The following is a 13,264-nucleotide window of genomic DNA, read 5'->3' as shown; positions in this document are numbered from 1 at the left end:
TTGTCAAGACAGTGTAAATTTGCTTATTACTTTATTAGGAGGGAAAACGTGAATTGCATTCATCAACCACACTTCCACCTCTGTACAGGAAACTTCTTGTAGTAATCTACAGAATAAAAATTTCCTCTCTAGATATAGGTGAATATTAAGCAGGGAAAAATCATAGAAATTGTGATGGTATTAGGTGGAAAAAATCCATTTATCATCAGGCGTGTTTGCTCCTTACATTGTGTAGCCATTGCACATTGGCACAACTGTATGAAAAATGTTCTGATTGCCTGAGGAATTCACTCTAAGTCTGCTTTTTATCCAGGAAACTGGATGCTAGTGAGGTGTGTGCGAGCCAGGGTATGGGGAGAGCTCAGGAATCAGAGATACTGCAGGACACAGGAGAGAGGGAAAAGGGGAGAAGAGAACGAGAAGACTGGAAGATGGTAGCTGCATTGGGTCACAGTCCTTCCTCTTAGCCCAGCTTCGCAGGGGAAATCATCCATTTTGAAAAGATACGATTCAGGACCAGGAGGCAGAGACTGAGGTGGGTTGGGGGAGGTTAGTTAGGTTAGAGGATGGAAACAGGATTTATTGTCTCTGCCATCAAGCCTGCAATATTTCTGAGGAAAAAGCCCTACCTTTAGAAAGTGGTTTTAGAAGGTCAGTGAGGTGAAAAATAAATCCTAGCCCTGCCAGCCCCTCTCCTTTGGAGGTGATTTAATGCCATGTTTCGATTCGGCCGAGGGGAGTAAGGCAGCACACTTCCAGAGGAGCAATGTTTATACCTAGACATAATTTCTCTCCTGTAGTTGAACATGTAGCCTCAGGAGATTGGGAATGAATTTACAGCCAGTGGATTTGTGCCTGTGAGCTACGGTCAATGCAGTGCTTGCGGGGATCCTTTCTTCTCTGCTCGGTGGTGGCATCCCAGCAAGGCAGTCTTGATATCTTCATGGAAAAGGCTAGTCAGAAGTGGCAATTTGCACTCACAGCCATAATTAAATGAGTACAGCAGGCTTCTGCATACGTACTACATTTTCTGCACTCACTTTCTTCTGCGAGGTCCTACTGCGATCTTCCTCACGGCCGTCTTCACTTTTGGGATCATGTTCCAAATAAGGGGCCTACATAACTGCTAAGTACCCAGCATGAATAGAAACACCTTCACCTCTTCTTTTACATGCACATAAGTCTTTTATATTCCAAATAATATCCTCAGATAGACTTTTCTGTTAGAAAAGAGGCAATTTTTATATTAGAATGCTTCTTAATGAAGGCAACAGAAGCCTTACCACTAAATCCAGCGAAGGGTTTGAGGCATTAAATCTTGATTAACTTTTTTTGATTCTGTTAATGTCAGCATTTCATTGCAGCATTCCAGCTGGCACATGTAACAAAACCTGTAGATACAGATACACCTGCATTTTAATGCTAACAAATCACAGTCTTTATAACTTTCTCAAAATTTTGCTTTTCCACATGAAGTTGGGCATACTTGTTCATAGCCTGCAGGCAATTATTTTTCCTGCTGAAAGCCTCATCAAAAGTAGCTTTGTATTTTTCCCTAATGGAAAAAGATAAATACAGTTTTTATGCCATCAAGTATGGTTGAAACTTTATTTTGTTATGCTCTGCTAGGTAGTGAAGGAGAGAAAAAAACACGATGAAAGAGAAGGGCAGCGTGCTTCCAACTACCTAGTGAAAATTGGTTTACATTCATATGAGTTACAAGAGTTTAAAAGCACACTTTGCAGAGACACATGGGATTTTATAATGCACTTAAACGAACGACCTGCCTTGACCACATTAGGGGTGCATGTGTGCACGTATGTACCTGCACAGAAACTTATGCGGAACAGATGGTTGCCGAGTATTCCCACCTAACTTGTGCACGCACATAAAAAAAACTAATTTCTGTAGATAACTGGAATAGCATTTGTGGCAGCATCGGTGAATATAGAAATGTTGCCTTGTTATGCGTGGCTGGAGTCTTCATTTGGCGAGGGTGAGCTTTTCTTGTTCTGTAAAACAGTGATCCAATGTTTTTAGCATTGTCCTTAACATAATGTTAAAAGTTGCAGAAGAAGCTAGTAAACAAAGGGTGAAAGTTTCTTGCAAAGACAATGTTTTTTCCACCTGTCCTGTGGATGACTTCACCACATCCCCGGTGAGTTGCTCTGCAGTACAGGTGTCACTGCCGGCGGTATCGGTACCTACCACACTCATAGCCCTGGACAAGATCATGTTGCCCACTTAAAGAAATGTATCTCAAAAGCTACAAAGCACAGAGTTATTATTTTTTCTACCTACCAGTTAATGTAACACCATTACTAGGGTCCCTAACACCTAAATACTGTATTATAAAAATAGAGAATATGGCGGGAAATGAGTGTGTTACCTTTTTTCCTCCTTTCAGTTGAATGTAGTTAGAATTAAGACTAAAAATCATGTACTTTAATCATCAAATTATACCATCTTAATTAGGATCTATGTTTCATTAGGAAGCTGTTTATTTCAGAATGGAGGGCCTGGACTTACGCAGAAATGGCATTACTTCACCATCTGACATAACTCTGAAGGACAGATCCCTTCTGTGACTTTGCTAATGCTTTGTTCACTCTAGTTTTAATTAACTCACTGGATGGAATATCCTCAGGTTGTCTTAGGAGGCTATTGCACAAACCAAAGATCTGGCTTTGATCTCCCTATAAATCTGGCTGTATATCTTCTTGCCAGTCAGTCTAAATTCTTCTCTATTGGGATACAGTTTGAGAGAGGCTCTTTGCTGTGATGTATCGTGGGTGTCTTCTCTGTCATTGGACAGGTCTTTAATTCATGCATAATTTTCATCTTCTTTTAACTGTTCTGGCTTTTCTCTCATCTTCTGAACAGCCTAATTACATTTTTGGGTTTAGTTCCAGAGACGTGCACTGAGTGATCCCTTGCTTGATTTTCAGTAACTGAGGACAGACACATCTCTCTTGTTCCAGACAGTTATTTAAAAGCACCAGCGCTTACTGTTTTTTGTTCTGGTTTGAGTTAAGCTCTAGACATGTCTTTAAATCTAATAGTCTGTGAGATGTTGGACCCTCTGGTGGTGTGATATTCTTACCGCGTTGCTATGGCTGGACCTTAAACTTTTGCAAATCCATGATTTTTCTTAAAATTTACCACACTGGTCCTTCAGTTCTGTTCATAATATTTGCCTAACATACAGTTCAGATACTCAGCAGCCTTTGCTTAGCCTGTGTTGTGGTTGGGCTTTTTGTATCCTTTCAATTAAGATATTTAGTGTTTAATCACAGTAGGACATTGTTTGGTAATACTATATAATTAAATGGTGATGGTTGTTGAAGTGTATAATTAGGATGTCTGACAATTCATTGTGAATCTCTGGTCTACTGTGAAGAAGAACAAAGCCAGAGAGAAAATGCTGGCTGGGTTATATAAATAAGTGAGAGATGATGGTCAGGCTGAAAATGAGGGTTCTCCCCTCCTTTAATGAAAGGGTTTGTGTACATTACATAGAATAAAGTATTTCTTAGGCTGAAAGCTTTCCAGAGATAATAGTGTTGGCCCGCTGAGGCTCTTTATTATGTCAGATGTGGGATTTGGATTTATGGGAAGCGGCCGCTGCCTCTGACAGACTCAGTCTGGTGGAGGAGAATTTGCCCAGCCTCCCCTGCACACACAGCTTTGGGCTGCAACCTGCGGATTAGCAAGGGTGGGGTTTTTCCAAGGTGTCCCAGAGAAGGACCCCCCCCATTTGCACTAAAATACCCTGGACTCTTGGGACAAATTGTCCCCCTCCAGCTTCAGGGGATGAAGGACATGGTGAGCCCTGCCAGTCCCAGCCCCAGCCCCAGCATTGCCCCATCAGTGGTGTGAGTGGCTCTTTAGGGGCAGGATTATGAAAAGTCCTGGAAATGGTGGATTCTTCTAATGTCTTAAGCCTTGAGGAACAACATCTCCCCACTTTTCTTTTTTTAACAGTCTTAGGAATATGCTGTTCTCCTAAAATGCAAGCTGAAAGTCTCACATAATTATATAGCTGCAAGAATCATAGAATCACAGAATTATAGAATAGTTTGGGTTGGAAGGGACCTTTAAAGGTCATCTGGTCTGACCTCCCTGCAATAAGCAGGGACATCTTCAACCAGATCAAGTTGCTCAAAGCCCCATCCAACCTGGCCTTGAATGTTTCCAGGGATGGGGCATCCACCACCTCTCTGGGCAACCTGTTCCAGTGTTTCACCACCCTCACAGTAAAAAATTTCTTCCTTATATCTGATCTAAATCCACCCTCTTTTAGTTTAAAGCCATTACCCCTTGTCCTACTGCAACAGGCCCTGCTAAAAAGTTTGTCTCCATCTTTCTTATAAGCCCCCTTTAAGTATTGAAAGGCCACAGTCAGGTCTCTGCGGAGCCTTCCCTTCTCCAGGCTGAACAACCCCAGCTCTTTCAGCCTTTCTTCATAGCAGAGGTGCTCCATCCCTTTGATCATTTTTGTGGCCCTCCGCTGGACCTGCCCCAACAGGTCCATGTCCTTCCTGTGCTGGGGACCCCAGAGCTGGACGCAGCACTCCAGCTGGGGCCTCACCAGAGCAGAGCAGAGGAGCAGAATCCCCTCCCTCGACCTGCTGGCCATGCTGCTTTCGATGCAGCCCAGGGTACGGTTGGCCTTCTGGGCTTTGAGAGCACATTGGCGGCTCACGTCCAGCTTTTTATCCACCTGTACCCCCAAGTCCTTCTCTGCAGGGCTGCCCTCAATCCCTTCATCCCCCAGCCTGTATTGATACCAGGGGTTGCCCCAGCCCAGGGGCAGGACCTTGCACTTGGAAAGAAAGAGGCACCAGGGTGAAAAAGATATCCCACAGTGTAAAGCTCAGGATAAAATCACAGGAACTGGCACCACTGGCTCCGTCAGGAGTCACACAGCTCTTTTGAGGCATAAATTCTCAGAACAAGCTTTGGAGGTGTGTTTTTTCCTCTACAGGGGTTATTTGTACAAGCTGCCAGCTATGTAACAGGGCAATCAGGTTATGCGGGACACTGTAGAAACCTGTGAGGATGGAGTGGTTTGGGGTTGGTCCATTTATTTATTAATTTATGAAGAAAGAATTTCTGTGTCGTGCAGTGTTTACTTGAAATATAGAGTGGCTGTTTCGGGCTCTGTCTTGCTGCCATGTTTCATGATTTTCCACCTGGCATAGGAAAACTGCCACAAGTTCAGTGAGTACATGACCACCGCTTAGATTTCAAGTTTTGCTGCTTTAATTGCTTCCTAGTAAATAACCAGAAACCTTTTCAAATCAAGCGTAGCTTGCATTTATCCCTATTTGATTACAAAACCAGAAGCAAAACTAGCAAATTCCGGAACGAATGACAGCATGTTTGTGCTAAATATTTTTTCCAATGGCATTGTAAAAATCTGACAATGAAGTTAAGCAGGCTGTTGCAATTCACCTGCCCTCAAGCCAGCACTGCAGGACTGTTGCCATTGCGGAGACAGGGCTTGCAAAGACTGTGGATGTGGGAGGAAGGCTGGCACTCATGTTCCCCCTAGGGCCGAGTGGAAAGGGAATCACAGCAAGAGACTGAGCGAGGAGTGAAGAAGGTGGGGAAGGTGGACACAATTTGGTAGTATCACCCCTGTTTTATAACGTACAATAAAGGGCCTTGGTGTGCCTGGTCAAGAGCTCTTCCCCACGAAGCCCTGGGGATGGATGTGCACACGTGAGGGAGCTGTGGCGTGAGGAATGGCTCAGTTTGAATGAAGGCAGCAGCATGGCTCTCCCAAACCAGGCACTTCACAACCACAACCTAAGGGCTCAGCGCTCCCCTGCAGACCAGTCGTGCAATAGCCATGATGTTTGCTCTTTTAGCCACACTTACCCCCAAGAGGGGTTGTCCAGAAGCATTCAGGTTGCAGAGCCAGAGAGGGCCTGGGGCACCATGCAGCGGCTAGAGGGGCAGCTGCTCAGAGAAGCCCCAGTACATGCTGTTCTTCCCATGGCTGCAGCCTCATGCTAAATGCCCATCCAGTAACTTGGGGATGGGCACAGACCTTTATGCATTAGCTAGGAAAAATGTAGGGCATCTGTTTACACTTAGCTCAAGTTATAGCCTTTATAGTGTAAGAATATACTCTAAACTGAAGGGAGGAGATTTATCTCAAAATAATAATTAAAAAAAGAATGAACCAGTCTGAGTTTTTGCCATTTGTAACCATTATAAAGAACAATTGCTTTCTGGGGTAGGATAGTCATATGGAGCCATCGAATCTTCAGTTTTGCTGACTGCAACGAAACCATTCATGGAGGATCACAGGAATTGTTTTCGTGAAGGATAGGTTAATAACCTGTAACACCACACAGAAGAAAAGACAAAAATCTCACTTCAAATTTTGTGGCTGGCTGGATCCAGTAATCTCAAAGCTATACAAAGTTTATAGTTGGCAAAGATGCGTCTGCTTCTGATTTGAGCATACTAATGTAATATGCTGGGTTTGTGTCAGTACAAAAGCTTCTCTGTAAAAAACATATACACACATATATTTTTCTATATATTTGAACATAAATATGTCTGTATGTGTATATATGTATGTATATATGTACACACTTACATGCCTGAATTTTAAAATCCTCTCTGTCCTAAGAGACAGACTTACTTTCCTAATGGCTAGTCATGCATATTAGTAAAAACCTACCATTCTACACTTGAGTGCCTGAATTTAAGCACTTACAGCCACGTTTCTCAAGGCATTTAGTTATTTAAACCTAGAGATGGATTCTTCATGGGACCATCTACTTTTGCTAGTGAGATAGGCACCCCCTGGCAGCTTGCTGCAACTCTGCACCGTTAGGTACCTGTCAATATTTGATTCCTACCTACATGTTGAATCATTGAATCATAGAATCATAGAATGGTTTGGGTTGGAAGGAACCTTAAAGACCTTCTACTTCCAACCCCGTTGCCATGGGCAGGGATACCTTCCCATGGCAGGGGAGTTGGAACTAGATGTATATAATTTGCTCAGGTCCCTTTAAATATAGCTATTAGATTTACTGCTCATCAGTTTTGAAAACATTAGCTTTGAGAAATTTATCATTTGAAGGCTGCAAACTAGGCTTGCAGTCTTCCTTCCGAAATTCAAGGGATGTTATCTCTTTTCAATGAATCACACTGGGGAAAACCCCTCCTAACTAATGTATGTATCTCCATTTCCTGCGCTACATTTCTTCAATCATTTTATCAGCACATTTTTTGTCAGGGTTACAAAGGGAACCTTGCATCTTTGTCAAAACTGATCTGCTAGCAGAAATATTATGAGGCCACCTATGATCCTGCAGCAAGAGCCAAGAAAAGGACACAGAGGCAAATACTTCTAAAAGAATTATTCATCAAAAAAATGCATGTGCAATCATAGTTGAGTGTTCAAAGATGTGCTCCTGAAGCGGAATATAGTTGAGGAGTCAGGCATTTTGTAAGGTGCTTACTCCATGTCAAAGAGCAAAGATATTTAATGTCCCATTAAAAAACACAGAACAACAACAACAAAACCCAACCAAAAAACCCAGCTCCTCCTCCAGCAAAACCTCTGTTTATCTGGAGCCCAAAAGGAATCTGCAGATGTATACCCCCTGCGTGAGAACAAAGTCTTCAGTCACTGGAATGCAATGCTAGAAAAACAAATACTACAAAGCCTGGTAACAGGGGGATGTCTCACTTGCATATTTTTTTGTGACCATCTTGGTTTGCAGAGAAGGGGGTCCCCAAAGCATGTGAGCCAGCAGGATCTCTTTGTACTAGGTCGCTGTCTGTTTGGCCAGATGTCTTCCCAACAGTGAGGCAGAAAAACCAGAGCTCTTATTTTAATAAGTTGGGGAAAGGAATGGAAAAAAGCATGTGTCCAGTGAAATGAGGCACATTGTGTCCCATCTGATATTTATTAAACGTTGATCAAATCAGCAGTGAGAAATGCACATCATGCGGAAGTGACCCTGGCTCCCTGGGTTTGGAAGTTAGTGACAAAAGTCTGGGAGCAGACCAACATTGAAAACACGTGTACAGGACACAGAGAGGAGTGTGCTGCACTAGGAGCAACAATAACAAACGGAGAAGAGCTGACTTCAGCCAAGAACCCCCTTTTGCAGGTTTTACATATGTCCTATCAACGGAATGGGTGTGTAGGGTCTTTCCCTGTATGTTTACAGCTTTCTAGATAAGAGGTTACACATCTCCTGGAAGAACACTGCATTTTGTGTAAGCCATGAAAGCAGGTAGCTGAGTGGGTAAAAGTGGGGAAGTTTTGTCAAGTTAAAGCCCAAGCAAGAGCCCCTTCAAGCCTTGACTCTCAGCTTTTGTGCTAAACCTGTATAATTTTATGCCAACCTGCTGGGTTTTGTGTAATCACAATGAGCATTTGAAATAGTCTCCCACCTGTTGTTGCTTCATGTTTTGGCTATCACATCTTCTCAGAGCAGCCCTTCAATAAAAATAAGTGTCCTCACAGCACGGACTAAATGCATCTCCTGTATCAGAACGAGCTTATTTGAGCTTGGTCCTTAAACAGGGTAGTGGGGAAGAGCAACAGGGCAAGTTGAAGCCAGGGTCTGTGCTTGGGGAGGTTGTGGAGCCCTGATGACACTGTAATTCATCCCTATAGAGAGAGGGTTGCATTCCTGGCTTTTACCTTTGCTCATAGCCTGCATTATTTATCTGCACAAAAAGACATCAGAATGAGTCTTCCAGATACCTCTATCTTTAGTAATTTTTATATGGCTAGTAAACTAGAAAGTGAGCTGTTACTAGCAACAGAGTTAAGAGCTCTGTATTTAATAGCTCTGGAAGACTTTACTGTGTCCACCTCTAGGCAAAGGAAAACAAAGGAGCCTGTTAGAGCTCCGTGGCATTTTACTCCAGCCCTGGACCTGGGGCACATTAGATGAGGGTAGCGGGGATTCGATGGCAGACAGATGCAGTTTTAAGCTGACAGGCAGAAAGTGCCAGCAGGCAATGCAATACACAGTCCCAGCCCAGCTTAGTTAATGGAATCACTCCTGCCTGTATGATCGCTTTAGGATGCTGTGTTTATGTTATTGATACCAACAGTGCTGGACTGTTAAAGGATAGAAAGGTCTGGCTTTTGTTGGGGTGCTGTTATGATGTCAGTTGGAAATACGCTGAAAGTAAAAGTTCCAAAAAGCCAAAGTGCTGTTTTATAGCACTAGCAATAGAGAGGACTGAGACAAGTGAAACAAGATCCTTATGAAGCGCTGGAAAATACATGATGCTAGACGCTGACCTGCAATACATCCAGTGACATCAGCAAAGTTTCAGCTCATTACACTACACAGGAAGCCGGAGTACGGTGACAAAAAGCAGGTCGTCATAAAATGAGTAATCTTAATATGAGACTGTAATCAAGTGAAACATCTATGTGCAGTTGCTGTCAAAGGTTTTGTTTTTATTTCTGCCTTTCTCTGTGCTTTGTACCTCTGCAGTCTATCAGTCTTCCCAGTTATGGATCTGGTCCTGCTTCCATTAACATTAAAATAGGGAAGATCAAGCTTTCTGTTAGCTGTGTATTTAGAAGGTGAATGTCATGTGCTTTGTGCCCGAAGATTCTCGTGTTTTTTGATATGTGAGATGTTCAAAGACTTACAGGATAGGAATCTGAATTTTAAGCCCTTTGGAGGAAGAACCTTGCATTCAGCTCACAGGGGCTCAATGAGCCCAGTACTACCAGCTAACAGCAGCAAAATGGTGCTCCAGACACCACGAGTTCACACTGTGGAATAATTTCAGCCTCTGAATACCTACTGCAAACCCTTAGAAAACTGCACTTTCCCTCTCCAGCTTTTTCAGCAAGCAGAGCTTCCCCACTAGCAAACTCCTTGAGATTGTCAACCAACCAAAGAAAACCAGCCCACACATCAGGATCCACAAGCAAACCTGGCTATTGAATTATCGATCCTTCACCTTTTCTTTTGTGGTGCAGAAGTTATCAGCCTTCCAAATCCAAGTCACCAATAAACGGGCTATGCAACTGCCCGTCTCTGTGCCAGCTCGCTTCCTTCCTGCCTGCACAGGCAGGAGAGAAGCCTTTCCCCTCTAGAGTTTCTGTTCTTGGGTTTATGCTTACAAATCTTTGTCTTATTTTCCCCTAATGTTCCTGTTCCTGAAAAAAGAACCAGATTCCCAACTGCTCTTATGCCTAAACCCCAGGGAATCCAAATCTGTGACATCGCTTTCATCACATGGCAACAGAACATGACGTCCCAGCTGAAAAGTTTAGAAAAAACATGTGATGACATAATGTGGGAAGAGAGCTGACCTGTTAGAGATGCATTTCTGCCTTAGCTACGGCATATGTGCAGAAGCAATTGAGAAAAATGCCTTGTCAAATAAACTTGGTATAAGTCCTCTTCCCAAGTTGCTCCAATATGGTAATCCCTCCTTCAAGTACCCTGGGCTTCAGGAAGTCACTGCAAACTGCTGGTCTTTGAGAGGGAAATACAGTTGACTTAACTTGATATATTGGTCACCCGTCCTCTGTGAACCCAGGGGAAGTGGCCCGTGCTTTTCTCTTAAAAAATGAAAAATAAAAAACTGCTCTGCAGAAGGTCATGATTTGGGAAAAGTAAAATCAGCTGTGGGTTAGGCCTTGGGGGAAATATAAGTTACTTATAAAAAGCTATGGAGCAAGTTTTGATTAGTTAAGTAATCTGGTACATAGAATTTATTAGAGCTTAAAGCTTTCCTGTGGGACTCCCCTAATAGTACACAAATAAAGTAAAATATCAAAGAAATGTAGTAGAAAGCTACATTAATCCTGGCCTGCTTAATGCACATTGGAAGGAGGCATAAATCCCACCCATTCATTCCAGCACAGTGGTCCAGTTTTCATGTTTTTACACGTTTGTGTTTTCTGATTAATTTCTTGGTAACTTAATCAATGCTTCCAGCCCTCTTGAGCTGTTCCCAAGGAGCACGTAGAGAAAAGAGGAATATTGCTTCCTTAATAGACTCAAAGACATCAAACCATTCTGCAAAAAGCTCAAATCTAAAATAGTAAAGGCCTGTTTTCTCTCATTAACTTGCAGCCCTTTTTCTTAAACTTGTCCACAAGGGGAAATTCACCAGCATCTTTCTGTTGGTATAGATGTACCACTAGCTTTACCAGTATAGCACCCCTTCTTTTCTGTGGAAACGGTATTCTCCATACCCCCCAAAAATAAGAAAAAAAGTCTCTCTCATTATGGAAAGAAAGTGTTCACATGGTAACCATTTGTGATAATGGTTACAAAGCAGGACCAGTACTCCTACCAGGTTTTCACAATGCTATTTTATTTCTGTATTTTCCTTCTGCTGGAGCATTTACTGTCTCCTATTGCCCTTGTAGGGAGACTGAATGCTAAGAAAGAGCTGCTGTGGCATTATGCCTGACAGAGGAGATGCTAAGGAACATTTGACTTCCAAAGCTCCCCATAGTGGTGTGAGCACAATCGGAAAATAGTCATGTCTCTCAGGAAAGCCACAGGTTTTCCACTGAAGCAGAACCTACTTCTCTTCCACATGCTAAAATCCCAAAGTGATTGTATCGCTAAGCTGATGCTTTAACCACCGTGGAGGCTATCCTGGCAGAATAGGCAGATAGGCACCCATATATCATCTGCTTACATAAATAATTTGTTCTTTAGAAAATGGAGGAGAGGAAATGGGGAGATAAAACCAGCAATGTGTTCTCTGCTGTTGTTTTAAAATTCTTAAAATCTTCTTTTGCAGGTATTCAGGAGGGGACTCAATGTACCAAATGTAAAAATAACTGGGCACTGAAGTTTTCCATCATCTTATTATATATTTTATGTGCCCTGTTAACAATCACAGTAGCCATCCTGGGATACAAAGGTATGTACGCATCGAGGCCAACACTTCACTTTCAGCCAAGCATCCAAGCGCATTTCCACATATTAGATAGAGAGGCAATTTATCACATTTCACCTTAAATATCAATACCTTGGCAATGTTGGCTTTTTGTACACACGTAACAACAAAATGCAACCTTAGATTTTCACTTTCAAACAATTATGAAGTTTTGAAACTAGATTAGACGTTTGAAAGAAAAGAAAAAAGTTAGAACAAAATGACCATTCTTCCACCATGAAGGACTACTAACTGGAAGACTCAAAGCCCTGCAACATGTGCTATACCTTGATTTCACTGAGCTCTTTTACACATATCACACCTTTCCAGAATAAATGTCCTTCTGATATGGGAGAGCCAGGAATAGTCTTACTAATATAATATTTATCACAGGAACAAAGTGTGGGATCAATATTCCTTTGAAATATCTGGAAGAAAGGTTGAACCAGGACGTGCCAATGTATTGAGTTATCTACAATTATTTTGATGAACAAAGACGCTTAGAGGCTTTTGGCAGTAATTTCAAAGATTCTGGTAGCTGGGCAACCCAGTAATGGAGAAAATTTCATTTGTGCAAGTCATCGGTAGGGCACATTGGAAAGCACCGCTTAAAATTCCCATATATCCTCAGCACTAATTAATTGTAGCCACTTAGGCATTCTTATGAATGTATTGATGTAAATGTCTGCTAGTTGTGCAGTCACAGCTATAATAAGTTAAATAAATAACACGTGAGTTTCTGGTAAGAAAAAGAAAGTGAATAACATCATTGTGAGTATTATAACAGGACATCGCAGCATACTGCAGAGAAAACCAAGCTAGCTTTAAACTAGCTGCTTGAGTATGGCTCTGAGAGTAGCTTCAAACCCCCTCCAAGAAGCTGGGTAAATATTCATGCGATTAGCATGCAGTGCGTCCTGTGCCGCCAACAGCTGCGCTCATAGCAGAGCTGACATCATCTCTGGTCCTTCGCCAGAGAAAGAAAAGGAAATTGTAGAAATAGAAAGGGATAAATACTTATTTAAGAGGATTTGGTACAGTTTTGAGTGGGAAGAAAATTAAAACTGCTTGGTTTAGATGGAAGATTTAGAGATGAGAGAATGTGAAGGACAGATAGAGACATGTAGGTATTCCTTTTTCATGATAAAGCAGACGGAATGGGGCAAATTAAAACCAAATGTAAAGAAATGCAGTACATATATAATTGGTCAGACATTCTCCTGAAGAATATGTATCTGGTCTCTGGAAGTCAGATTCTGAGGAAAAAAAACTTTCCAGGATTCAAAAACTTGTTCTTGATCTATAAAAATAAGATCATTTGGTTATATGGACTAGGGGAGGACAA

At 42.2% G+C, this 13,264-nt stretch overlaps 1 protein-coding gene across 1 annotated transcript in view; it reads left to right on the top strand.

Moving 5' to 3' along the window:
* COLEC12 (collectin subfamily member 12) overlaps nt 1–13,264 on the top strand; it is a gene marked incomplete at its 5' end in the record, with an annotated part of 88,730 nt that overhangs the window by 56,572 nt on the left and 18,894 nt on the right. The window contains one exon of the mRNA XM_082328991.1: nt 11,782–11,904. Within this exon, the coding sequence (XP_082185117.1) occupies nt 11,782–11,904 (123 nt within the window). The remainder of the gene's footprint in view (nt 1–11,781; nt 11,905–13,264) is intronic.

This window comes from Platalea leucorodia, assembly GCF_965183815.1.
Source record: "Platalea leucorodia genome assembly, chromosome: 1".
NCBI lineage: Eukaryota > Metazoa > Chordata > Aves > Pelecaniformes > Threskiornithidae > Platalea > Platalea leucorodia.
The sequence above is the reverse complement of the archived record's forward strand: the minus strand, read 5'-3'. Positions and strand labels throughout refer to the sequence as shown.